Source organism: Ceratocystis lukuohia, assembly GCF_044167205.1.
Source record: "Ceratocystis lukuohia strain C4212 chromosome Unknown Supercontig5_pilon, whole genome shotgun sequence".
NCBI lineage: Eukaryota > Fungi > Ascomycota > Sordariomycetes > Microascales > Ceratocystidaceae > Ceratocystis > Ceratocystis lukuohia.
The window spans coordinates 293,119-319,943 of NW_027263524.1; the positions used below are offsets into that span (position 1 = coordinate 293,119).

At 48.9% G+C, this 26,825-nt stretch overlaps 6 protein-coding genes across 6 annotated transcripts; 3 read left to right on the forward strand and 3 right to left on the reverse strand.

Moving 5' to 3' along the window:
• Window positions 1-1,021: 1,021 nt before the first annotated feature.
• On the forward strand, window positions 1,022-7,691 carry HOO65_050081 (Dedicator of cytokinesis protein 1; the record flags this gene model as incomplete). Its single annotated transcript, XM_071003068.1, has 2 exons — window positions 1,022-6,716; window positions 6,775-7,691. 2 exons carry the CDS (start codon window positions 1,022-1,024, stop codon window positions 7,689-7,691), a joined length of 6,612 nt encoding a protein of 2,203 aa, XP_070858140.1.
• A 1,424-nt stretch (window positions 7,692-9,115) lies between these two features.
• On the reverse strand, window positions 9,116-9,748 carry HOO65_050082 (Band 3 anion exchange protein; the record flags this gene model as incomplete). The annotated part of the gene is made up of 1 exon (XM_071000775.1): window positions 9,116-9,748. The coding sequence occupies one exon, from the start codon at window positions 9,746-9,748 to the stop codon at window positions 9,116-9,118; it is 633 nt and encodes a 210-aa protein (XP_070858141.1).
• Window positions 9,749-10,703: 955 nt separating this feature from the next.
• HOO65_050083 (uncharacterized protein) lies at window positions 10,704-11,468 on the reverse strand (the record flags this gene model as incomplete). Its single annotated transcript, XM_071000776.1, has 1 exon — window positions 10,704-11,468. One exon carries the CDS (start codon window positions 11,466-11,468, stop codon window positions 10,704-10,706), a length of 765 nt encoding a protein of 254 aa, XP_070858142.1.
• A 778-nt stretch (window positions 11,469-12,246) lies between these two features.
• HOO65_050084 (Pyridoxal biosynthesis protein PDX2) lies at window positions 12,247-13,082 on the reverse strand (the record flags this gene model as incomplete). Its single annotated transcript, XM_071003500.1, has 2 exons — window positions 12,247-12,754; window positions 12,832-13,082. The coding sequence occupies 2 exons, from the start codon at window positions 13,080-13,082 to the stop codon at window positions 12,247-12,249; spliced, it is 759 nt and encodes a 252-aa protein (XP_070858143.1).
• Window positions 13,083-14,331: 1,249 nt separating this feature from the next.
• HOO65_050085 (pyridoxine biosynthesis protein) lies at window positions 14,332-15,264 on the forward strand (the record flags this gene model as incomplete). Its single annotated transcript, XM_071000777.1, has 1 exon — window positions 14,332-15,264. The coding sequence occupies one exon, from the start codon at window positions 14,332-14,334 to the stop codon at window positions 15,262-15,264; it is 933 nt and encodes a 310-aa protein (XP_070858144.1).
• An 8,202-nt stretch (window positions 15,265-23,466) lies between these two features.
• On the forward strand, window positions 23,467-26,726 carry HOO65_050086 (putative acyl transferase acyl hydrolase lysophospholipase; the record flags this gene model as incomplete). Its single annotated transcript, XM_071003152.1, has 5 exons — window positions 23,467-23,524; window positions 23,574-23,712; window positions 23,845-24,054; window positions 24,119-24,759; window positions 24,823-26,726. The coding sequence occupies 5 exons, from the start codon at window positions 23,467-23,469 to the stop codon at window positions 26,724-26,726; spliced, it is 2,952 nt and encodes a 983-aa protein (XP_070858145.1).
• Window positions 26,727-26,825: the final 99 nt, after the last annotated feature.

Consider the following 26,825-nt stretch of genomic DNA (forward strand, 5'->3'; position numbering starts at 1 on the left):
CAGAGAACCCAATCAATGGTGGCATCTATACGTGGGACGTTTACGCTCGCTGTGGCTCCCGCGTGGTTCCCCTTCTTGGTTTAACCTTTTTTGGGCAAGGTCCTAGCTCCTTTTTTCAACTCTTTTTTATTTCTTTTTTATTCTTTTGTTTTTCCCTTCCTCTTGTCTCGATCTTGGTGCTTTGGCTCTGGCTTTGGCTTTGCTTGGGCTGCTTTGCTCTTTTGGCTTTTGGTCCTTCTTCTGCCTTTCTTCATGCTGTTGCTAAGGTAAGGTTGCCACTTCGACTAAGAGTCCCACAACCTTTTCCGTCTTTCAAAAGGAATACATTCCTATTTCTGTTTCTCTGAAGCCGTGGCTGCGAGAAAGCCATTTCTCGGCTTGTTGAAACGTATCTATCCTGTATCTATTCTGTACTTTTTCTTCCTTCTCTTTCCTCTCGATCTGCAACACAAATATTCCATCTTTCCTTCTATCATCTTTCTTGGCTTTGAAGTTTGCTGGCTCGACTTTGCTTGTAAGTTAGTTGTTCGCTTTTTATTTCCTTGTTGCTGCGTTGCTGTGTATTTTGTCGTTCGTCTGCTTTGGTTCGCTCTTTTCAGCCAAGAACAAAGACCGAACTACTCCTGACTTATTTTTTTTTTCTCTCTCGTTTACAGTCTATGCTTGATGATTTCTTTTCACTTCTTTGTCTTTCTTTTCTGAGCCCTATTCTTGGTTTTTCTTGATCTTTTATTATTTCTTTTTTCTCTCTTTGATTTTTTATTTCTGCTCTTTTTTCCTGGACAGTCCTGAGAATCGTCTTCAGACTCAAAAAACCACACCACACGCACGATACCCCTTCCGTTAAACCTTATCCCATAACCCCTTGCGATACTTGGCCGATAGATATACACTGTGCCAAGAACAAGAACAGACCCTTCGCTATATCCTTCACCACCAACAAAGCTTCCAGCCACAGCATCACCACAATCGCAAGCTCCTCGACATACAATTTTGAAGCACACCAGAAATTTTAGCCATCATGTTGTGGCAACCACTTCCTCGAATCGCTTTTGCCATTGCCACATTTCCCTTTCAACCCTCCGACCCTGCAGATCTCCCCCTTGAGATTGGTGATGAGCTGTACATAATCGAGGAGACTGATGATGGTAACTGGCTAAGGGGGTACTTGGTTGCCCCTCCAAGCTTGCTGTCGGGATTGACATCCGTCAAAGGACAAACTCTGGAAGCCCGTGTCTTTAGTGGAATATTTCCACGGAGTTGTGTAGAAGTTAGGGAATTATTGGGTGAAGCCGAGGATCTTGACGACAGCCAGATGCACAATTCTGACGACACCAACATCGAAGCTTCTGCAATTGACACCCCTAATCAAGATTGTGATTCTTCTAGAGCGCCCAGCAGAGCAGCAACCGGGAGCGATTCTGCAAAGAGTGGTTTGGCTTCTAATTCTTCCTCTCAGCGCAAGAACAGCAATCCTAAAGCAAATAGCACCGTCACAACCACAACAGCCACTACCGCTACGATAACCGCCCAAAACCCCGCTAGTGTTAGATCCACCATTATTTCACCCACAACTGTGCTGCGGCAGTCATTCCGTAGCTTGCCAAACGGTGCTGTTGGAAAACTGTCTGTTCCTGTTCAGCGCGACCCAAAAGAACCCAAACCAGCTGCCCCTGTGCCCTTGCTCAAAGTTGGCGATGAAACCCCGACGTCTATTTCTGAGCCTCTTATTGACGAAATCGCATCATGCCTGCGCGAATGGCAATCAACCAATCTCCACGAACTGCTTCTTGCACGCGAATATTCCCGACTCGACAAGCTTTCCACACTAGTCAATTCGCTTAGCCTTAGCAGACAACAGTATCTGCACAATGTTTTGACAGATAGCGAGTATGAGGCTCTTCGTGAAAAGACAGTCTGGGACTTGGTTCGCGTCAATAAACTTTGTGGAAATGATGTGATTGTTCGTGATCCTGATCAGCGGGGCCGCATTCTTACTGGCGATGACTCAGTTGTAAAGATTACCAATCTCCAGGCCATTATGAGCTTGTTAGATGACCCTCCGAAGCCAGTCGTTGAACTGAACTCCCTCCATCATCTCTTAGTCAAGGTACAGGGCTTTGTTGGTGTCTCAGCTGAGGATACAACCATAGAGCTATTTCTTGTTTCAAGAGCAGCAGATGGTGGCGCGTCCCAGGTTTCCGAATGCTTCTCCGCAGCGATACCTTCGGGTGGGTTGATAGATGGAATGCCAGGCTGCAATGAAATGCGCACTTTGTTTACCGACCTTTCGTCCCAAGACATTGGTGATATCCCTTCGGCCACAACCGACGACCTCTTCCTGGTTGCGAAAGTACGCTCTACTCAGGCTATTGTCAGTCAAAAACCTAGCTCAAGATCCGGATCAACGACCCAGAGCTCTCTTCGAGACTTAGCGAAACCGCTTTCTTCCTCGTCTCCTGGAAAACAAGGTATGCGCCGAAGTCTTATGTGGGGAAGCAAATCGCGGTCTCGAAGCGCAGCTGCTCCGAAACTCGACCCTCTCAACGAGCAGCCCGAATCCCCTCGCCCACCTACTACTGGCAACGAAACTTATGGCGCTGGCCACACGCGTGATGCCTCAAAACCTCCCAGTACCGCCGGTTCCAAATCTCGAAGTTCGATGGAGGGCTACCATGAATCCACAACCATGACTACATTCGTCGATCGTACTATTGGAATGGGCATCCTTAAGCTCAATTCCATCATGAAGCAAAAGGATCAACCTGAAGTGGACCATGTCATGTCCATATGGTCCGCTGCCCCGCCCAAGTCTTCGCACGAGAAACAGGACATGTCTGACTACGATGACATTGTGCGCCACATGATGGATTCGCAAAGTGGGACATACGAAAAGGGAAGACGGGGAGAGCGCATCCAAGTTTCTCTTCAGCCTTTTAACCACCCGGATGCCGACGTCTTGATAAAATCTACGCCAACCGTACTCTCAGGCGTTTGTAAGACTAACAAAATGGGCTTCACGAATGCTCCTACCAAATTTCGGTCCGATATATACCTTACACTTGATGAAGCTGCCCTTTCTCGACAAGCGCTACTTTCAAGATATGGCGGGAACCCGACAACCCTCTCCGGCAGTATACAGGGATGTAATCTTCAAGTTACAGTAGAAGTACGTCGGGATACAGGTGACCGCATTGATAACTGCATATACGCGTCTTCAAACAGCCAGGGCGTCTCAACCTGGAAATCTTGTGCTGTTCAGCGCGGTGAGCGATGGAGACAAACCATTCGTCTATCCGTCCCCGCAAGCGACGTTCCAAAGTCTCATGTTGTTGTCTTTATTTCCGACACACCTAACCCACCATTCGCTGTAGCTTACATGCCATTGTGGGACCGTAACGTGTTTCGCAAAGATGGCCCTCATTCATGTTTATTATATAGGGTTGATGAGCACACTGCAACACCTTTGCCTGGCCCGATTGGTAAGGGTGGCTATCTTTCTTTACCTTGGAGTGCACGTGGAAAAGACAATCAAGCAGATGTCACTGGACCTCAGGCCATGATTTGTTTATACACATATCTTTGCAGCACTAAATTTTCACAGGACCGCGTGGTGCTGAGTTTGGTCAAATGGAAGGAGGCCAGCAAGGAGGAGCTTCCTGACCTTTTGAAGCAGCTGATGTTTGCACCAGAAATTGAAGTTGTCAAGCTCCTCAACGACGTTCTCGATGCCCTGTTCAGCATCCCACTGGAGTACAATGGAAACGAGGAATACGAGGACCTTGTATTCTCAGCTTTAGTCAAAGTGCTCGGTATTGTGCATGATCGCCGCTTCAATTTGGGCCCTCTCGTTGATCAATACGCGGAGAACCGCTTCAGCTATCCATTTGCAACACCATGTCTGATGCGCTCTTTTACTCGCCTGCTCGAAAATCCAAGCGATCCCGAGACTGCTCGCAAGCTTCGTTCAACTTTCAAGGTGGTCCGTCATCTCCTCAAGTTCATTACGCATGATCGTGGACAGCAAAGGGCTAAGGAAGCCCACCTCGGTATCAACAACAGTTCACCTAGTTTCACACGCCAGCTGCGAACCATCTTCAAAGCTCTCGATGCCATGATGCGTAATACGCTGCCTGTTCTAGTTGGCAGTCAGACACTGGCAGTTCAGCACTTCCACACCTGGCTCCCTGAACTCAGTGGCCTACTTTCGATAGAGGAAATCCAGCACATCGCCATTGACTTCATGGATTCCTGCTCAGATGTTAGAGGCAAGCTGGTGCTTTACAAGTTGGTGCTCATCCATAACTATGCTAATCTTGCTATATTTTCCTCAAGCGAGCATAAGTCGATACTTAGCGCCAACACCGTGCGGTGGATTGCGCCACATTGGGGGCATACGGAAGATGCTAGTGACCTTTGGCGTGAGCAAGTTAGGCTGTGCTGCTCAGTGCTAGCTAGCCAGATTGATCATATCAATAACGAGACCCCTGATCATATTCCTAAAATCATTGATTCGTATCTTACGATTCAAGCCATGCCCAGGGGGAAGAAGCAGTCGCTTTCGTTGTTGTTCCCTTCGGTGTATCCATTCCCTACGCGACCACTGGAAAAGCCGATTGTCTTTGACGAGGCTCTCATGGAACTGTCAGCAATCTTGGCGGCTCTTTCCAATTCACCTAACGGAATGCAGCTAGAAATGGCAGACTGCGAGCTTATTGTTATCCTAGAAAACACGCTCCGTGTTCACATGAGCATCCTTAGTGGCGAGGCTTTCCCATCCAACTGGCTTAGCGTCCATATATTCCACCATAAGGCTATCATGAGCTCTTTACAATATGTGGGCAACATTCTGCTTGAATCTTTTTTGCCCGAACCCGATGAGGCTGAGGACTTCAACACCGAGCTCTGGAAGTTGTTCTTTGCCACTCTTCTAAAGCTCGTTGGCAGCCCTTCTCTTGCGCTGGAGACGTTCCCCGAGCAGAAACGTCGTGCCGTGTGGAAGATCGCTGGTGACGTTCGGGAACATGGAGCTACTCTATTAAAACGTACATGGCAGGCCGTAGGCTGGGAAACCACCCAAGAAGAAAAGCAGCGATATGGTGTGGACAAGATGGGCGGATATCAAGTACAATACGTGCCAACATTGGTTAGCCCGATCGTTGAACTTTGTCTTAGTGTGCACCAGGGCTTGCGGGCAACTGCTGTTGATGTATTGCAGACGATGATCGTCAGTGAATGGACACTGAGTGAAGACCTCTCAGTTATCCAGACAGAGATAATAGACTGTCTCGACCGCTTCTTTAAGGACAAGCCGGTGGCTGACAGTGTGGTGTATAAGCGCTTTGTGTTTGAGCTTTTGGATCGTTTTGAGCCGCTATCTGAGGGTGATGAAGATGAGCCTCTCTACGCTGCTACGCGCGAGTTAATGGTCACCACTGACGAATTCCTTGATCTTCTTATTGCCGTGCATAGCAGCGAGGATACTAGCGAGGCATCGAACCTCATCAAGCGGTTGCACCTGATGGAATTCCTGCGAGACATGCATAAAGAAGAGATATTTGTGCGATATGTGCACCAACTAGCTGCCCTTCAGGCCGAGGCCCGTAACTTCACCGAGGCTGGTCTTGCTCTTCGATTGCATGCTGATCTCTATGACTGGGACCCCACACGACAGGTTGCCAAGCTTGATGACCCCGAGTTCCCTGTGCAGACGCATTTTGAGAGAAAGGAACGCATTTACTTTGACATGATTAAGCACTTCGAAGAAGGCGAAGCATGGAGCTCTGCGCTGGCCGCGTACAAAGAGTTGCATGTACAATACGAGGAAAATGTTTATGACTTTTCCAAGTTGGCACGCACGCAACGGGCCATTGCCAAGATCTATGAGACTATTGCCAAGAGTACGCGCATTGTTCCCAAGTACTTCAAGGTAGTATATAAGGGCCTTGGATTCCCTCCGACTGTGCGAGACAAGGAGTACATATATGAAGGGACGGCATCGGAGCGTGCGTCGGCCTTCACCGACCGCATGCAAGAGCAGTTCCCTTCAGCACAAATTGTCACAGGTGGAGATGTCGACGAGTCGGAGGGCCAGTACTTGATGATTTCGGCTGTGACCCCTCATCGTGACCTGTCGCATCATGTGTACCAACGCGCTCGGGTCCCCGGTGTTGTGCGCGACTACCTTGTGTCGTCGGCACCTGCTGCCTTTTCTGTTTCAACTCGCAGGCAGACTTCAGGTCCTATTTCAGAACATTACGCTGAGAAGACTATCTACACAACAGCTGAGCCTTTCCCAACGATTCTGCGCCGCAGCGAGATTATCGCTACTGACGAGCTCCGACTCTCGGCGCCTGAAGCTGGGTTGGAACGTATTGTTCGAAAGACTCAGGAATTGGTTGTCTTGGAGAAGCGAGTTACCGAAAGCAACGGCAATGATGACGAGGCGGTTAAACTGATTCTCGAGACTGTCACGGCGTCAGTTACGGCTACGGAGCAGAGCGTTTCTTGTTATCGCCAGTTGGTGCCTACGGCTAGCTCGGACGAGGATGATGACGAGGATGAAGACGAGAAGGATGAGTTGCAACTACAACCTCGCGAGGCGGCTATTAAGATGGCGCTGGTAGACCATGCCTTAATATTGCGCAAGTGTTTGGCCATGTTTTCGAATAGTCCAAACAACTTGTTGTCACGTCACGGCGATGACTTGCAAAGACGTGTGTTTATTTCCTATTTACTGCATTAAAAGTGGATGGTATGCTAACAGTTATCTAGATTTCGACTCGACCTATGCTCCAGAAATCAACATGTTCGCCCCTCCTCCAGCCCCTCTTCGTGACCTTGCTTTACCGCTTATGTCGTCGCCGTGGCAGCGTTCTTCTCCCACTACAGAATCAACTAATGGCCTCACCCTTCACACTGGTGGCCGTAGCTCAGTTGAAGGAGTCTCAGAAATAAACTCTGTGAGGCCCGTGTCGGTTCGTGTTGGTAAAGGAGCACGACTGAACTTTTTCAGTGGCCGTCGCAAGGCCTCTGATCCTGCACCTATGTCTCCAATGAGCAGCAATAATGGTGTTATTGGCCATAGCTTTGAGCGCGCCCGCAGTGGGACGCCTAATGACAGCAAGACACCTAATTTTACTGGTGCTGATGATAGGAACGTGCCGAGTAGTCATCGGCTAGGCCATCATCCTCACAGCGCTAGTATCTCCCATAGTCTCAACGGTAATCCAGTCATGTTTGGCCCAGCGTCTCCTGTGGCTGCCGATGTATCAGGCAAGAAGAATCGTCGAAGCTTCTTCTATGCTGGCACTGGGGACTTTGGTTTGAGCAGCATGGCATCGCCGTCCCGATCGCATGAGCACAATGAGCAACAGTCACATGTCGATTCTTCCAACTTCAATACAAGTACGTCAAACGGGTCTCTGCAAAACAACAACCATGCAGCCCTTGGTGTTACTGCTAGTACTAGCGCCGACTCGGACTGGGCATCTAAGCCTCGGGCATCGGAAGAACATGTGATTCCGTTTGCGGGTGCAGGGCTCGTTAAGATGAATAGCATGCGCAAACGGCTGAGCTTGCTCAAGATTGGGAGCAGCAAGAAGCCGTCAATGGCTGCTGGTGTAGGCACAGGAATGGGTGGTGTTAGTGTGGGTGGTAGTAGACGCATGGGCAGTGTGGACGAGGAATAGGGCGATTGCGTGTCATATGTGCCCGTGCTGAGAGTGGAGCGGAGGGCTAGACGGAGGCTGAGAAGAAGCCGAGGAATGGAGCGGATGTGATAGGAGGGAGTTTAGATGAAGGCATCTATCTATGGGGGGGGGTTTTCTTTTTTCCTTTTGCCACTTCATTCTTTTTTCTTTTCTTACTTTTCTTTATTCAACGGACTAGGAATGTCCAGGTCACTCATTTCTTTGGAAGAAACTGTTCGGCTGGTGGGATTTCGTTGTTTATTTCTCTCTTGTTAGTGTTTGGTTAAGCTTTCTTTTTCCTTTCCTTTTGTTAGACTTTTGATTTTGCTTCGGTCTTTGGATTTCCTACTTATTTGTGAGAGCGCGTTCAAATTTTCTCTTTGTCTTCATATTTCTCTTCCATATTTTCTTTGTTTAAATTATTTATTCTGCTTGGTCATTAACAGGCGTTCCCCCTTTTTCTTCTCAAAATCTTGGGCCGTGATGAAAAACTGTGTCTTGATTGGCGGGGCTTGTGTAACCTTGGCCAACTCCCAGATAAACGACACAAAGGCAAGAACGATCGGCTGAGGTATGGAGAAACTCCGGCAGAATCGTCAGAGGCAAGGACAAGACTAGAAGCGTGGAGTGTATTTTTCCTTGAGATTGGAAGCTCGGTAACAGCTCCGTTGCTCTAGACCTAACCATAGCTTTAGGCTTAGTTGGTGGTGCTATTCTGATGGCAGCTCTAGCCCAGTTATTCAATCGATCGCGTTTCCATCCTCACGGCTACTTTATGGCTCGCTACGGCTTGCTTGGCCTTTATCCTGTGCAAGTAACCGGGCCATGGCCTGTCAAGTGAGGAATGGTAATGGTACTTGGAGTTTGGCAACGCCTGTGCGATGGACAGGCTACCAGTCGTTGTTGGCAGTGGTGCTGTGCGCTGTGACCTGCCAGCTCGGTTGAGCTTATGGGGTAGGCAGAATGTGTGCGAATGCTAGCGTGAGAAGCTGCGTGCTACCTGCGCGTCATCCGATCTTGCTTGATAGCGGGCTTGGCATCGCCAACGATTTGTTACAAGATACACAATACGCATGATCCGTATGGTGCAGTAAGCTGGCTGCTCGACATCGATCCATTGCAGCGTACGTTTATCGATTGGGAACAACAAATTGGCTACTGGTACGGCTTATGGCATATTCGGGGAAGCGCTATCGTCTCGTCGTCATTACATCATATTAAATATTACTACATAAGTATCGTTATACTGCATAAGTCAAATACGTCATGTCATGGCCGTTTCCAGTAGCTACTCGGTAGCTGGTGGGGAGGAATGCAAGGCAGGGGGGGGGGGGGGGAGTTCTAGAGACATGCGAAACCTTCCGCAGCATCCTCCACTTCCCCAACTGTTTTCTTGTGGGCTGCTGTCAACCCTCCTTTTTATCTTAGTTCGTGCCAAACGGCGCAGAAGAGTTCACCAGCCCGGTAGCCGGAACAAGCTCGATATCGACCAACACCCAGTCCCACTCCTCCAACACTGCCATATTCTCGGCATTGGGCGCGACCCACCATGGTGCCCAGCCCTCGTAGCCCTGCGTGGTGTTTGTCTTGACGGCGATCCAGCGGCTTTGGCTAGCCGGGTCACTGTACCGCAGCAGAGCGCGGCCCTGGGCGTCGCGCACGGCTGTCCAGCCATCAAACACCATGTTGTTGCTAGCAGGGTAGACTGATGTGGTCATGCGAAGCATGTCGGCAATATTTTCATTGCGGGACAGCGAAAGATATGATGCTAGTGGGCCCGGGTGTGGTTGGGTTGGAACCACAGTTAGCTTGCCATTGGCCAGCAGTGGTGCGCCAAGCTGGCTGGCACTATCGAGTGCGGGCGATGGCTGGATGCGGTAGTAGTGGTCGCTGGGGCTCAGCGGGGCCGGCACAGCAATGGGAGATATGTTAGCAGTCCAGTTACGGTGCAAAAACGCGTTGTTGGTGACTGCATTGCCACCAATAAGGCGCATGAAGTAGTCGGAGGTCTGCGCAGAGGCCAGAGCGGCTGCGGCGAGGAGGGAGAGGAACTTCATGCTAGGCAGGTAGATAGATAGGTGGTAGAGTGGATAGTAGGGTTGGAACTTGAGATACAATGGCAATGTAAGTGGAAGGAATAGATGAATAGTAAGAAAGCAAGTGGCAAAAAGAGGATCGTGTTTCCGGACGGGAAGAGAACAGGCCAGCAAGAGAACAGAGAGAAGGGAGGCAAGGGAGAGAAGGAAAGGGAAGGGCAGGCAAGAGAGTCTTATACCCCCGGCATGCCAGCTTTTGGTGGGTATGGGCTCCATTGTGCCACAGCGGAGAAAAGAGCAACGATAAAAGACATGGTCGAAGAGAGACAAAAACAAGACTGATCGCAGCTCGTATTGCCTGGGTGTGTCACTGTGGGCTTTGTGGGGTGGTCATGTCTTATGGGTTATGGATTGGGCTATGGGCTGCTGTTGAGGAGCTGTAAGCTGTAAAGGCTGTAGGCTGCGGGCTGTGGGATGATCATATGAAAGTATCCTGACCAATGCCGTGGCAAGTCGCCATGAGCCTTTACAAATGTCTTCTGCCCTGCACCTTGTCTCTCTCCCAAAGTCCTGGTCTTCTTTTCTGCCCCTCACTTTCTTTTGCCTCGCACTAGCCTTAACCCTAACACCGTGACATGACTTTGCCTCATGAAATCTCACACCTGCCCTGCATGACTCCTTGTCCTTGTCCTTGTCCATATGCAGCTTTCCAGGCAGAGGAAAAGCGAATTTCTCGTGTTAGAAGACTCAGGAGCGGAATAAGAGCGGATTCACATGTATACATGGCATGCTACTGATTAGGCTTTTATAGGTGGGCAAAAGGCCATAAATATGCACACATGCAGCTAGCTTGGTGCATAAGGCGAAGACGTCATAAGACCGTTGTTAAACACCTCACCGTCATGATATTGTCCAGGGTCTTTTTTTTTTTTCTTTTTTTCTTCTTCCAAGGATTAGAGTTGTGGGATGTTGTCCCTTAGTGCTTCTTGGCCTCTTTGACACGCTTCTTCTCCGCCACAACCCGATCGAAGCGCGCAAATGCCGGGAAGCCTTCAAAGAAGACTGACATCATCCATAGCCACCACGAAGCCTCGAAACGCACCACGTCGTGCTTGTCTAGTCGTGACCGCTCAAACCAGATGCCTTCCACGATGTGGATCAGTAGCACAGGAATCACAATCGCCCGGACCACCATCACGTAGCCTGCCCACCCGCCCGCCCCTAAGGCGCTGAATACCGCATCCCAGAATAGCCATACCGCATTGCCAGCAGATGTCGCCCAGTCCAGATCTTCCCCCGAAGCCCCGGTAGTAGCAGCTGCGTGCGCGGCCGCGACCCAGTCCAGTGCTGCCCACTGCATGTAGTACGTAGCGACAAGGAAGAACACCACAGCATCGAAACCCCGAGGCGCCTTGTAGCAACCACTCATAGAAATGTCGCTGATGCCGCCCAGCTGCTCGCGCGCCGTTACATCCATTTCAATCAGACGCGTGCGCATTTCGCCTAGGTTGGCTAGCGGCGGCGATAGGGGGATAGTGTGGGTCTCTAGGCCGCCGCCCGCTGTGGCCGTGGTCAAAGTTAACTGGTCCAGCGAGACATCGGCGAGCGTTGGCTTAGAGCGGGCGGCATGTGCCGAGAGCCCGCTGAAGGCACGCAGATAGTGAGTGAGTTCGCGTGCATGGTCATGATTCATGTGCGTGATGATGCGGGTTTTGATATCTGAGTCGGTGGGGGTAGCCATAGTGGAGGCAGGTTGAGGGGAGACCAACTGTGTATAGTTCGAGCGGGAAAATGCAATCCAACAGGCAGATGGACAAGAAAAAAAAGAGGAATATGGCAAAATAGAGTCGCACCAAAAGATCTGATAAGGGTGTTCTCGTAGAAGCGAAGTTTGGAGCTTAAGCTTTAAAGGGACGGACAGGACAAGCTTTGCCCAATCAAGCGCCCCCACTTCACTAGCCACTAAGCCATTCTTTTAAGCCATGTTATGCACATATCGGGCATTTGCATATGATGGCCAAATTTTGCACTTACTCGCTTTTAGTTTTTGGGATATGCCCAAGGAATTGCCGGAAAACCGGCAATCTCGACAGGCAAAACCTGTGATGGCCAGCTGGGACGGGGAGATTCCCGATTTCTGCAGTTTCCCTTCTCCTCTTTCAATTTTTTCCCCTCCTGCTTGAAAACTTCTCTTCTCCTTCCTTTTGCTTATTCTTGGTTTCACGATAATTTTTTTCTTTTTTTTTTTTTTCGCTTTTTGTGTGCGTTGTTGCGGCACTTTTCGCTGGCCAACGCGTGTGGCCTATCCCCATCATCCCTATCATGGGCTTGCCTTTCCGTTGGCAGCCAGCATTCCAGCTCGCTCGGCAAAACAGGACTGTCTCAATATTAGCCTTCGGCTTCTAACTGGCCTATGCTCTACAGCGTTGGTTTCACTTCTTTATCTCAAGTTTTACTTTTTACTTCAACTTTCGTCTTCATGTTGAGACAGGCTAAACTATTGTGCTATGCTGTGCGCTCTAACCCTGGATATCTTGTTGTCCTACCGTTGTCTGCGCAGCAGCATCCAAGACTTGCCGTAACCACCACTCATGGATGCGGGAGTCATTGGTTAGTTCTGGGTGGAAGCTAGTACCCAGAATATTCCCTTGTTGGATAGCTACAATATCGCCATGGGAAGCTGCGGTCTTGCTGTCCCTACCCTTTGAATCTTCTCGTACCGGGAGCGAGGCCAACACCTGTGCAGGAGCGTTTTGCGGAGCTTTAGGTGGGAGTATTTCTTCTACGATTGGCGCACGAATGAAGACGGCCTGAAACGGCTCGTTCGCAACACCCTCGGTGGAGCTGGATAGGAACGGGAGATCAAGCGGCGTGAAAAAGCTTTCAATCTGCCGGCCAAAGTGGTTCCTTTGCACGCGCACGTTTAGCCCGCCGATCAGAGCCTGTCCTCCTTGCTTGGTTGCGCTGGCTTCGTCGGAAAGTAGGATGAGCCCGGCACAGGTGCCCCAGACAGGCTTCCTATGGTGGCTATTACGGGAGTTAGCTCCAGACGCGAAATGGCCTTGCATTTTGTTGAGAAAGGCGGAGGTGAAATGGAGACTCACTTGACAAAGTCCCGCAACGGCTGCATTAGTCCCGACTGCTCGGCGATGTTGGCAATCGTTGTGCTTTCGCCGCCAGGAATGATCAAAGCATCGCACTGATCAAGGGCTGCAGGTGTGCGCACCTCTATGAAGTCCAAGGCGACCGCCTGGGAAGAAATGGCCTTGCTGGCCTGCCGCAACAGGTTGAGGTGTTCGTGGAAACCGCCCTGAAGAGCTAGCACGCCAACTGTCACAGACGAAGACGAAACCATACTGCTTTGGTTTTGTTGGGAGTGTCGCCAATTGTGTTTTTGTCGACGATCTGATTTTGGATGTGTCTTCTTTTTTATTTTTTTATTTTTCCTTTTTCCTCTATGCTTATGACTGTTGTTTTGTCTCTGCCTTAGTGCCAGACCAGACCACCTTACACATCTGTGGCTTGTTCAGGGTTTTCCTTTAGTGCAAAGCTCCAGGGACCCAAGCGGAGCTTCCTATCCTGCTTTCGACATTTTTTTTTATCCATGTTTTTGTCGCTTCTAACTTACTCACCTTGGCTTAGTCTTAGCTCCGCGGACAACCCTAGTCGATCGGCTGTGAACCGATACCGGCCCGGCCGCAACCGGCTGTCGGCTGTCAGCTGCTGTCATTTCTGATCAATGTTACCTTTCAGGTCATTCACCACCACGCCCTTTGCAAACTCCAATTCCGTTTGACATGGCGGAGGGCATGAAAAGTGCGCGTGAAATCATGGCGTCTTTTCCCTTATTTTCTGGGTTACCCGTGATTGGTTGGATGTTTCGGTAGTGGGACCGTTGCTCCGGCCAGGAGCCAATAAACGGCTTCTGTGACAACAGGCTGGGAAAAAAAAAAAAGGCAGGCGTGAATAACCACAGGACCCAGGTGAGGCAAGCATGCGCGTCCTGTGGCTGACATTTAGCTGAGACTAACTAGGACTTGGCCGTGTTGGCGAAAAAAAAAAAGAAAAAAAACCTCAACTTTCGTCCGCCGTCTAGATTTTGGAGCTCAATGTCGGCCCGTGATTGGTCCAATCCTCCAACAAGCCGATGGAGGCCGCTTGGGTGTCTCTTTGGCTTCGCGCCTTGAAACCCCATGCTCCTTCTCCCCTCCTTCCCGATTCTGCCCCTCCGCACTTCTTGCTCTATGCCTGCACTCAGTGAGTCACCTAGGAGAGGGGGGATGGAAAAGCTTACCAGTACTGTCGCTGTCGAGGATGGCGTGGTATATAAGGAAGACGTATGTATGATCTGGGCCATTTTCTCTGTACCTGTTCGATCCTTCTATTTCTCGTTCTTGAAGCTGCGATTTCTTTTCGTTTGTTTTCTTGTCTTTGTGGTAGTTGCCCGATACATTCATATTCATAGCTTGATATCCCACACACTTTTTAGCTTAAATAAGTTCCAAAGTATTTTCTCTAAATTCTTTTCACTTTTCTTTTCTTTTTTTTTTTTTTTTTTCTTTTTCCGCATCTTCACGAAAACCTTTCTCATCACTCCCGCAAAAATGTCTGGTCTTCCCTCTGTTATTCACATTGGCAGCGATGCCGTCAACTCCAGATTTTCCGTCAAGGCTGGCCTGTCGCAGATGCTCAAGGGCGGTGTCATCATGGATGTGACTAATGTTGAGCAGGCGCTCATCGCCGAGGAAGCCGGCGCCTGTGCCGTGATGGCTCTCGAGCGCGTGCCGGCCGACATCCGTAAGGACGGCGGCGTGGCCCGCATGTCGGATCCTGGCATGATTCAGGAGATTCAAGAGGCTGTGACCATCCCCGTCATGGCCAAGGCACGAATTGGCCACTTCGTTGAGTGCCAAATTCTCGAGAGTCTGGGAATTGACTACATTGACGAGAGCGAGGTGTTGACTATGGCTGACCGCGAAGCACACATTGAGAAGAACGACTTCCAGGTGCCGTTTGTCTGCGGCTGCCGCAACCTCGGCGAGGCCCTGCGTCGTATCGCCGAAGGCGCCGCCATGATCCGCACCAAGGGCGAGGCTGGCACTGGTGACGTCGTTGAAGCCGTCACGCACGTCAAGACTCTGAAACGGGACATTGCACGCGCAAAGGCCGTGCTGGCAGACGAGGGCATGCCGGGAATCCGCGCACTAGCACGTGAAATCGGAGTGGATGCTACGTTGCTGAAGCAGACGGCAGAACTGGGCCGTCTCCCTGTTGTGAACTTTGCTGCGGGTGGTGTAGCTACGCCGGCGGATGCGGCGCTCATGATGCAGCTGGGCTGCGACGGCGTGTTTGTTGGCAGTGGTATCTTCAAGTCTGGTGACCCGGCCAAGAGAGCGAAGGCGATTGTGCGCGCGACTACGCACTTCAACGATGCAAAGGTTTTGGCCGAGTGCAGTGCGGGCCTGGGTGAGGCAATGGTGGGGATCAACTGCGACTCGATGAAGCCCGAGGAAAAGTATGCTAGTCGGGGAATTTAAAGGAGGCGGACTGTATAATACGTTGTATGCTGCGGGCGGGGTTTCTTATTGCTTTTATGTAGGATGGATGCGGGGGTTAAATACTGTTAAACGAAGCTTCTTATGACAGGATATATAGGTAGACACGTCGGAAGTGGCATGCAGAAAAGCAATGGCCTGGCGTGTTCGGCTTGAGTGCCTGGACAAAAAGATCACTTGTATTATAAAGAAAAGAGGCGAGGTGCTGTTAACTGCTTTTGGCTCGACTTGACTTGACCACGCACCTAAGAGGTACATTGATGGCTGCTAAGGCGCTATGCTTCGCCTGCAGCGTCGTTGGTCCCGTATAGTGGGTGCATGATGCGAGGCTGCGGTATCATAGCTTATAGCTTGGCGGAGCTAGATGACGTTGACGTTGTCAGCAGTACTGGCGACCTTGCAGAGGAGCAGGAAACACACCTGGATGGGGGGGGGGGGGGGGCGGCTGTTTGTGATTTGACCTAGCAGGCTGTCCGCCCACCAAAGCTACACACACACAGCGACTTCTCCAGAATGCGTAGAAAGTTGGAGTGAGGCATTCCAGGTTTTCTGCAACGTTGGTGGTCGTGTCGATGAAGCACTCTTGAATCTGAGAAAGTAAATCAAGACAAAGCTTTCGGACCGACCGGCCGCTCCTTTGTTGTGGACTGGACGAGAAAGATGAATAAGGCCCATTTGGATGTACACGCTTTGCTAAAGATGGTGCTGGCTTGTGTAGGCACATTACATGACTGCACTGACATGCCTCCGATACTCTTATCTATATAGATGACGATGGTAATATGGTCGATACCTAGCATTCTCGTAACGCGCTATGCTCTACGTGTCTCATATGTTGGACTTGCTCCTGTTAGAAGCTGCGGACAATTTCCCACGCCGCGTCTTGCACCAAAATGCCTGCTAGTCAGAATACGTAAGCGTGTTAAAGGTTGTATGCTGCCTGAACTAGTGTAGGGGATGTGGGTGATGCCAGCGTTGTGAAAAGTCGTAGAGTGGTCTATTTGCCTGCATGCTGTTTGTATTGACAATGGCGATTGCGTAGGAGATTACGCCCAGTAGAAGACTCTCCTACCCAGTGCTTCTGTTTGGCGTAAAATCGACAGGCCGATGATTGGTGCCATCTATTGGGACGTGGGAGATGCACAAGGTTGGCAGACTATAGCAAGACTCGCGATCGTGACAGAAGGAGGTTGCCTGCGCGGGAAAGAGAAAAACGCGATATTCTCGACACATTCCTCTTCTCGTGGCTATATTCCTCTGGCACTAGACGTATGAGTAGCGGTTCTTCTCTTGCCTGTTAACTTTCCGAGTCCTGCTTGCAGATGACTTCCAACCGTCCGTCGTCTTCTATCGTTCGAAGGCTATGCTCAACACGGAGAGCAGTGAGATAAGCCTCACCTTCTCCCTGCTCATTTGCATCAGGCCTTACGGAGTGTGTAATTGGGAGCGAGAATATCGGAACTTAAATGAAGCTGAGCAATGGCGCCTGATACAGTTGAAAAGTCTTTGGTAGGGGGGGGGGGTATGAGTGTCGTGACGACTGGGGGACTTGATAGTAAATCCTTTGTTTGATTTAGCACAACACAACACATCATCCACTCACTGGAATCGCACAGTAGCTCTAGACGAAGACGCTGGTAGTGGCTGCAAAGCAAAGAGGCCGGTCCTCTGCAATGAGTTTTGGACTTTTTGTGTCTTTCACTCTTGGTTAGTGGCTGGATAGCGTGGTGTACTTTAATAGGCCCCCCAAGCCCAGACACAACACACATGCCCGAATCTCGTTGACGGGAAGGCGACGATGCTATAAATCAATAGTCATTGCGGCTTTTGTAGTGGTTGGAGTAGGCATTGACAAAGAGGAGGGGAAGGGAAAAGTGAAATGAAGTCAACTTGAGCTAAGCAGGAGATGGCATACGCAGTTTCATTTAGTTGTATAAGGCCCACGTGTCTGGGCGCCTCTATACATCAAATGTACTTGCAAACACGACTAATTCCGATGTTGTCATCGTATGCTGTGTTGCAAGGGTAATTCATGAGCTTGGGGCTGTCTGCGCTGTATGTTACAGACACATTACTTGCGAATATTTTGCACAAAAGGAGCCTGGTCTATTGTATACTGTGTCAAACCTTGCTCACAGGCCAATCATTCGTTGTCTGATGGATACATTATGGGGTGTCTATGAGCTCGAAACAGCGGACAGCTAGTAGATGGCCCTGCTATAAAGGAAGTTTCTGGCTAGCAAAGGACTTGGAAAACTACCGACAAAGGAAACAAGTGGTAGGATGGATACCTCTGCAGGTTAGCCTTTTGGGACCATAGTATCGTCATAGTTTGCATGCAGATAGTTGCAATGAAGTTTTGCCTATTATCAAGTGCGTGACTGGAGTTGTATCATGAGTAAGGAGATGCGGGGGTTTGAAGTCTAGACCTCCTGTAGCTGGGGCATATCTAGCAGCTGTTGACGAAGGAAATCCGCCGTAGACTTAGTAGCACTTGAAACTTGGGTCGGATAAGTCTGATATGTATGGTCTATGAATGATGAGGCCGTGATTGACACAAAGAAGTTCAGGAGTTTGCAACATCCTCCTACCTTGACTGCAGTGTATGTCTATCTTTCTTCGCCCACTCATAGTCAAGAATCGGACGTAGATCATGGGAGTACTCTATGGGGGTGCCAAGCGAGATGGACGCTAAGACGAAGGAGAAGAAACGACACGCGTGACCCGTTGTTGTCCTAGCGTTTGCTTCATCCAAGCCATGCAGAGTACGTCCATTTCACAGCAAATTGATCTGGGAATGCTCAATGCCGAGTGATATCATCCGCTCTTCCTCCTCAACTGCCCTTGTTGTACTGTCTTGCTTGCCCGGCAAATCACCAGAACAAACACCTCAGGCTTCTTCATGCTTGCCTGATTTCCCCTTTTGCCGCCAAACACTGGGCAGATGAAACGGCCTGACGGCTATGAGATGGAACTTTTGCTGTTGTGATGAAAGATTGTAGGAGGTCCGTCATTTCGCTTCAAGCTGTTGCGCAAGTGCTGGGGCAAGACTTCACAGCACAAACAGGAGGACTTGGTGAATGTCCTGGTGACATAATTTGTAAAGTGTTGGTTGATACCCGGGTTTCATCCGTTCTCAATAAACCCACCTCCACGCCTAGACCAGACCAGAGCCGTGAAGATTCCCTCCCGGTTGCATTCTCCGCGCGTGGCTATCTGAATCAGACTTTCTGGACACGAAGGGCGTGGTGTTCGGTATATTGGGCAAACGCATCTTGGGGACGATTGATTGGGACATGCCTTGGCAATCGCCAAAAGACAGGATAAAGTCAGCTGTTTGTAAGAGTTTGGGAATACTCATGTCTACCAGTTGTGAAGATGAATTGTGTGACTAACGAACAAGCAGACCATGCAATGTATTGCTGGATTTTCTTAGTATCCCATTGCGTCTTGTAGCCAATCCATTGCAGCTGTTTGTCCTCGTCAGTTCCTCCAAGCCTGCTACCTTTTTACCGACACAGCCATTCATGACGCAGATAAGATGGGATATGTGGCAGCGGGACTAGGCAAGATTTAGTGAACTCTAGGCTGGGTTTTGCTTGGGAATCAACATGGGATTTTGCGGTTTGCCTGAGTTGCGAAACAACTTGAAGTGAGATGACGGGCCTCCTAAAATCTTTCACCACAACAGCAAAAGTTCCACCTCATAGCCGCCCGGCTGTTTCATCTGCCCAGTGTTTGGCGGCAAAAGGGGAAATCAGGCAAGCATGAAGAAGCCTGAGATGTTTGTTCTGGTGATTTGCCAGGAAAGCAAGACAGTACAACAAGAGCAGTTGAGGAGGAAGAGGGGATGATTTCACTCGGCATTGAGTATTCCCAGATCAATTTGCTGTGAAATGGACGTACTCTGCATGGCTTGGATGAAGCAACGCTAGGACAACAACGGGTTACACAGAGATTAGGGATGCTGTTTGTACCACAGTGTTGTGACGATGGCAAATAAACAGAAGCATTCGACCGGGTCGCACATGGAGCCATTGTCTGCTAAGGGCGCTACTTGGACTCTTATATTACATCTACTTTCGTATTTCCCGTACTTGTTAGCTTTCCGCATCACATATCTCTCATTTATTTTGACCTTCAACTGTCTGTTTCGCCACGAACTCCATTCTATTGGCTTCCAACCCAGTCCCGACCGCAAATTACGAATCTTTGCAGTTCTTCTAAACATCCATTTCGTACTATCAAGGACTATCCTAATATCTTGCCCCTGACTATACAGGACGTTCAAGACCTGTCCTATGCTGTCGACCAAGTTCACCAACTCCCACAGTCCTACCAGCAACTCATTATCAGCACCGCCACGCTGGCCTCAGGCCTGCTTTAGGCTCGGTATGGAGAAAGCGCTTTCGGCTATTTCGGAGCTGCCATGCGAAAGATACACAACAGAATACAGACAAGTGTGGCAAGCTTCATCGACCGTTTTTTCGAACAGCAACGTCTTTTTCGTGGCTGGGAGGAGATAAATTTAGGTGGTATATATGGACCAGCTATTACCATGACAGCCGATTGGAGTATCATCCATCAGCTGTCGAACAAAGAAGCCAACCAGAGGTCTGCCGATACTGTCGAAATGTGCCGGATGTGTGAGATGGCGAACTTGACACCGGCTCCAGATCAAACAGCCCAGCTTCCAAAACGCAGGCAGTACTGGGGTCAGACAACTCGGTTGTCCACAATGTCTGTGTTCGTCGTGGGGAGAATCTCTTGGACTCGAGGAAGCAAGTCAGGGCAAAGGCCTCTCACAAATTCCTTGGCGCTAGCCAGCTTTTGGCCATTGACTAATGATGGCACAGTGTGGCAGACCTTGACCGCCCCCCTAAGGCTCGACACGACACATCGATGGCATGGGAGACTTGCCACACCCTGTGATCCATTGTTAACTGTGTTTCCATGATTTGGGTATAGGCTCTCTACGCTCAGCACTCAAACACCCGGCACATGCTGAGAGCGTCACCAGATCTCCAGTTGGCTTCTTCTCGGCAGCGGATGGATGACATTCCAATCGGCTGTCATGGCAATAGCTGGTCCATACACACCACCCAAACCTATCTGCTCCCAGCCACGCAAAAGGCGTTGCCGTCCGGAAAGATGGTCCATGAAGCTTGGCACACCTGTCTTTATTGTGTTGTTTATCTTTTTCATTGCAGCTGCGAATTAGCCGACGGTGTTTTCTCCATACCGAGTCTGAAGCAAGCTTAAAACCAGCATGGCGATACTGATAGCGAGTTGCTGGTGAGACTGCGGGAGTTGGTGATCTTGTTGGACAGCATATGAGAGGTCTTGAATGTCTTGCATGGTCAAGGGTAAGATATTGGGATATTCTTTGATAGTATGAAGTGGATGTTTGGAAGAATTGCAAAGGTTCGTAATCTACGGCTGGGGCTGGGTTGGAAGCCAACGGAATGGAGTTCGTGGTGAAACAGATAGTTGAAGGTCGAAATAAATGCGAGATATGTGATGCGGAAAGCTAAGAAGTACGGGAAATACGAAAGTAGATGTAATATAAGAGTCCAAGTAGCGCCCTTAGCAGACAATGGCTCCAGTCGAATGCTTCTGTTCATTTGCCATCGTCACAACACTGTGGTACAAACAGCATACCTAATTGCCATGTGACCCGTTACTATCCTAGTGTTTGCTTTATCTAGCCTTGTGCAAGAGATAGCCCACTTCTCCACGCCTCCAAGTCGAGTGCTTCCGGCCTGGGTTAAAACTTGTTCAAAGTATATCCATTTATATATCCATGTCATACCATATTAACCTGGAAGGCCCTGGTGATCTTTCTCTTTGCCAGATGCCATTGCTCCTGGATCTTCCTTGTCTGGCATTCTTTCGCCCTATTGTTTCACCATTTACCCTCTGTCCTTTTGCATAAGCCATCATAGCAAACAGCTCAAGCCTAGATTTCCATTTCGCCGCCACACATTTCACATTGCAAGCGTATCAGATAGCGGCTAACGGGCCATAGTCAAAGACCAGGACGTGATCGATAAAACATGCCGGGGACTCTAGGTAGTTGATGTCATATTCCCGTGCTTTGCCAAGAAGATCCAACTATTATTCCCGAGCCGCCCTTGGCAAACCAGGGCTACAGGGAGAGAGGTGCCTTGGGCATTCACCCTCAGCTGTCCCAGCACCGCAGTCCTCATGAGACTGGTCACATAGATGTCTACAAGCCATTCCCTATTCAAGAGTACCTTCTGGAAAAGTGACGTGATGTCCATCTTCAACTTCTCTCATAGCGCAGGTGTAGCTACGTCGCTTTCGCGGGCTTATCTGATGCTTATTTTGTCCCGTGGCGCTCCAATCCTCCAAAACCAGCACCAACGCCTCCTGTGGCTGAAGACCCCATAAAAGAGTTGACACCTTACAACAAAGCCTTGGAGGGCTTGTGTTGGAAAGGAGCACTTCGGATAGGGAATTAACGATGCTGGCATGTTGAAACGAAAGATGTATCTGCAGGTTATTATCCTCTTGAACTTGAACATATTTAACGTCTACGGGAATCACACAGATCAAACGACGCCGGGCTGGCTCCCGGACAGAATTAACCCTCTGCAAGGTTCACTTTAGGGTTTTTCCGAACAAAGCCCCGTTGCTCCCAAGTTAACTTGTGCTCGTTTCCCTCTACCGTGGTTGAAGTACAAAAGGGCAAAAAAAAGGATGAACGAACGAAAACAAACCAACATCAAACAATAAACATTAAACAAAACAGTGAACAGCGAACAGAGCGTAGCACGAATACAAAAGAAAAGTAGCAAAGAGAAATAAATGTGTAGCTCGGCACTCCCACTCGCCGCAGCGTCCCCAGCTTTACCGAAGCTGAAAGCCATAGGGTTATACCCTACCTAGAAACGCGACAGACACAGGGGTTTCACACGCCTGATGCATATCTCCAAAAGCTTTGCGAAAAAAAGAACCAAGGTGTCTAAAAAATGACGGTGATGAAGTCGCAAACTTGTTCAAAAGTTAATCCAAGACTCGAAGGATACCTGGCTGAGGATAAATAGGAGCTATCCAGGCCTTGAGTCCCAAGCTGTCAGTAACCTAAATCAGGGTTACTAGGATTGCTGACCTAGATCTAGTTCATCCAAACATTAGGGTTAGTCTTAGACATAAAGGGTCTTCTTCCAAGGCCCAAGTGCTTGGTCTAGAACATGGTAGTGATAGATATAAACCGGCTGAGATTCGCTCTTCAGACGAGGCTTAGATAGATACAGAACAACTTCGATAATCACTTATTCCTTCTTCTCCTCTTTACAGGACATTCAATACGTCCTGTCACAAGCTCAAGTAGCCAAACTTTTAGTGCAACATTAATGAGTACCTCATTTAGCCAAGGACCCACAAAAGGCCTAAAGCTGTCGTGAATTTTCCAGTACTTTTCTCCTGAGGACTTCGACTATGAGAGATTTGCACTTGGGTTTACAGCTACGCGTTCCTGCCTGCACGTTGGCTTAATCGTGTTTTGACAAAACATGCTACAAAGAGCTCATAAATGATGGTAAATAATGGATGGTCGGGGTACGAGATGACAAGATTAATTGTGGATAATTGAATGTATTGACATCTATGGAGAATTCTTCAGCTACTTTCTAGGGTTTCCACTATTTTTGTGTAACCTTGATGACGTCTTTCCTCTGAGCGCTCTGTTATTGTGCATGTCTAAACATAACATCAGATGCTCGCTCACCCAACCGTTCAAGCTTCGCGGCGTTTTGCACAAGCAAGGCTAGAGCCACCGTGGCAACTGATAAGTCTTTATTCGGATACTTGTTGCTTTATCAGCTGCGACTTCGCCTGCCATGCCCAGCTCGTAATCCTGATCCTTTTCATTGGCTGGGCGAAAAGCCAGAGTGGTATTGCGAGCCCAATACACGTCGTGTGCGGGGGACAGCTCATAAGGCATCAACTCGCGCCTTTTCCAGCATTCATACGAAATCGTTGTGTTCCGACTATTTCTTTCTCTCTTTCCCACTCCTTCACTTGAGCAGGAGCATTCGGTTTTGCTTTGACAGCGTTTCTATAGCCTTCGATTTCCCAGTTTTATTTCGCGACTTATCGCATATTCACCTACTTTAATTTCACTTTCAGCCTACCCTTTATTGGGCCCTCCAAAAGAAGATGAGCTCAGCTACGCGGCCAAATGGAAATGCCCGGCCATTCAAGATCCTTTCTCTGGGTACGTTATCCCTATTTTTTGCCGGCTATCGTACCACTAACAACCGCAGATGACGGGGCCATTGGCGGACTCTCCAGTCTTCTAATCCTCGAGAATATCATGGAGAATATCCAGGATGCCGAAGACCTTCCCGGCATACCAAAGCCCTGCGAAAGATTCGACCTCATTGGCGGTACAGGGACAGGAGGGTAAGCGTTTTGCTATGCTGGTGTGTCTCTGAGATCTTATTAACATTCTACCTACATAATCATTGCAATCATGCTTGGTCGATTAGGCATGTCAATTGATGATTGCATCGAAACATACAAGGAAATATGCAGTGCAGCACTCACTCCAGGAGAGCGAAGTTGGTCCACGATACTCCAAGCAAAATCGACACCAACTACGAACTTAGAAAATGCCCTGAAAAAGGCTATCCGGGAGAATTGTCCTCTCGAAGGATGTGTGCAGGAGCGGGAGGCGGACCGGCCTACAGGGAATACATGCCAACATGAGGACGAAAAGTTCCTAGACCAAAAATGCGTCAAAACGTAGGTTCTAGCTCTCTACTCGCTCACTACAGCATACATCTAACTTGTCACCATTCTTATACAGTGTTGTCCTGGCCACGACGAAGGTCAATATCGATGCCACCCCCATACTGTTTAGAACCTACCGGGCTACTACTGGCCTGTCCAAATGCAAAATATGGGAGGTAGGCAGAGCTACATCTGCGATGACCGGCCTTTTCAAGCATATCAAGTTAGGCCGAGAAAACGAAAAGTTCATAAATAGCAGCTTTGGATATAGCAATCCCTGCAAGGTCCTCATCAATGAGGCGAAGGAACTTCGTTTGGAGCAACAGGAAATGTTGATATTGAGCATCGGCACATGTCTTGATGATACTATTGCAATGGGCAATACGAAAAAGTCCATCAAAAGAAGTCTCAGGAAAATGGCGACTAGTTCTAGAAGAATTGCGAATGAGCTAAAAGAAGAGTATAAGAGCCAAAAAGAGAGATACTATCGGTTTAACACCGCTAATGGCGATGGAGCAATCGCCGCTCAAAATTGGGTTGAAGCGCCCGCGGTGGCAGCACATACACACAATTACCTTAATGGGGAACAGGATGATATCAAGAGATTCACCAAGATCCTGATAAACGGCTTTCCCCTGGTTTCACAGGAGCAAGAGGTCGTACAGAAGCTACAGCAACCACAGCAGCCACAGCAGCCAAAGAAGCCAGATTCAGATGGTTAGTACAACAAAACAGGGAACTTTACAATGGTTACTGGAATCAAGCTAACAGTATTCACAGGCCCTGGACCAGTCTATCGCATTCCGTTGAAAGAAAACCTCAAATTTGTCGGCCGCCAGGATGTCCTCTCTAACTTGGACGACAAGCTCTTCACGGATACTGGCTTCCATCAAATTGCACTTGTAGCCTTAGGTGGCATGGGCAAAACCCAGGTAGCCTTGAAGTTTGCGTACACGGTGAAGGCAAAATACCCTGACTACTCTGTTTTTTGGCTTACAGCTGCTAGCATGGATGGATTTCGCAACTCATGCAAGGAGCTTACTGCCGAACTAGAAATCGAAACCTCTGATAGTGAGGATCCGCGGTTACTTGTGAAGAACTACTTGGACGCCAATGTGTGTGGAAAATGGCTTCTCATTCTCGACAATGTCGATGATGATAGTCTATTTGATGTTGATGACAAAGACAACAGAATCAGCAGTTTTCTTCCACAGAGTGAGAAGGGGCGAATCCTGTTCACTACAAGGTCTACGAAGGTTTCCTGGTTAGCTGCTCAAAATGATAAAATCGAGCTAGGCGAAATGTCGTCAGACGACCTGACAACTATCCTGATTAGCGGTGTAAGAGGACATAGTTATGGGTCACATGTACAGCACGAGGTCCAAATCAATGAGCTTCTCAACGAGTTATGCCATCTGCCACTAGCAGTTGCACAAGCTGCAGACTACATGGCCGTCAACCAGATATCCATTGTCCAGTACCTTCAGCTCCTGAGAGAGTCAAACGAAGGCAAGATTGAACTCTTACGACATCGCTATCGGGACAACGTGCACATTGACAGTTCCCAGGGTGCTGTAGCCACTACCTGGCATATTACCTTTCGGAAAATAGAAAAAGATTCACCAGATGCAGTAGAGCTACTACGTTTTATCGCAAAGGTCGAGGCAAAAGCCATTCCTCTATCAATGTTGCCGGGCCCTGAGAAGACAAAGCCGATGTTGGAAGCTATTGGGCTACTATTGTCATACGGTTTCCTTCACAAACAAAATACCCCTGGAATTTTTGATATGCATAGTCTTGTGCACTTGACAGCACAACTGTGGTTTAAAGGCCTGGAGGACGAAGAGGATTACATGTTAACTGTTGTCCATCACATGACTTCGATATTTCCGAGCGACGAATGGGAAAATAGGGTTCTTTGGCGCCAATACCTGACACATGCATTGCGTGTTATCAAGATTGAAAAGTCCCTTGATGAAAGCATTGCTGAGCTAGAATTCAAGGTTAGCTGCTGTTTGCTAAACGACGGTAATTATCAGGAAGCCGTGAGAATGCTTGAGGATGTCGTGAAGACGAGAGAAAAAGCTCTAGCAGGTGATCATCCTTCGCGTCTTGCATCTCAATATGAGCTTGCACTAGCATACCATAGACATGGGGAAATAAAGAAGGCGGTTTCAATGATTAAGCATGTCGTGGAGACGACAGAAAAAGCTCTTGCAGCTGATCATCCTTCGCGTCTGACATATCAGCATGAGCTTGCAGCAGCATACCTTGCTCATGGGCAAACCGGGAAGGCGGTCTCAATGCTTGAGCATGTCGTGAAGACGAGAGAAAAAGCTCTTGCAGTTGGTCATCCTGACCGTCTTGCATCTCAACATGAGCTTGCACAAGCATACTATAAACATGGGCAAATTGAGAAGGCGGTTTCAATGCTTGAGCATGTCGTGGAGACGGAAGAAAAAGCTCTTGTAGTTGATCATCCTTTGCGCCTGACATCTCAATATGAGCTTGCACGAGCATATTATGCCAATAACAAGCCCCAAGCTGCCATTGAGCTCCTTCAGCATGTTGTTCATATAGATGAAATCTCACAAACACGCATTCCTAAGCATCGGGTATGGGCACAGGAGCTGCTTGAAAGATGGCTCGCACGTCAGCCTAATTCTCAAGATGTATCAAGTTGAGACGTTCTTATCGACTGGTCTTGTTTTTCTCGTTCCCATTTTGTACCAAGAGTTTCAATTATTTCACACACATCCCAGACTAGCACATCCTACAACTAT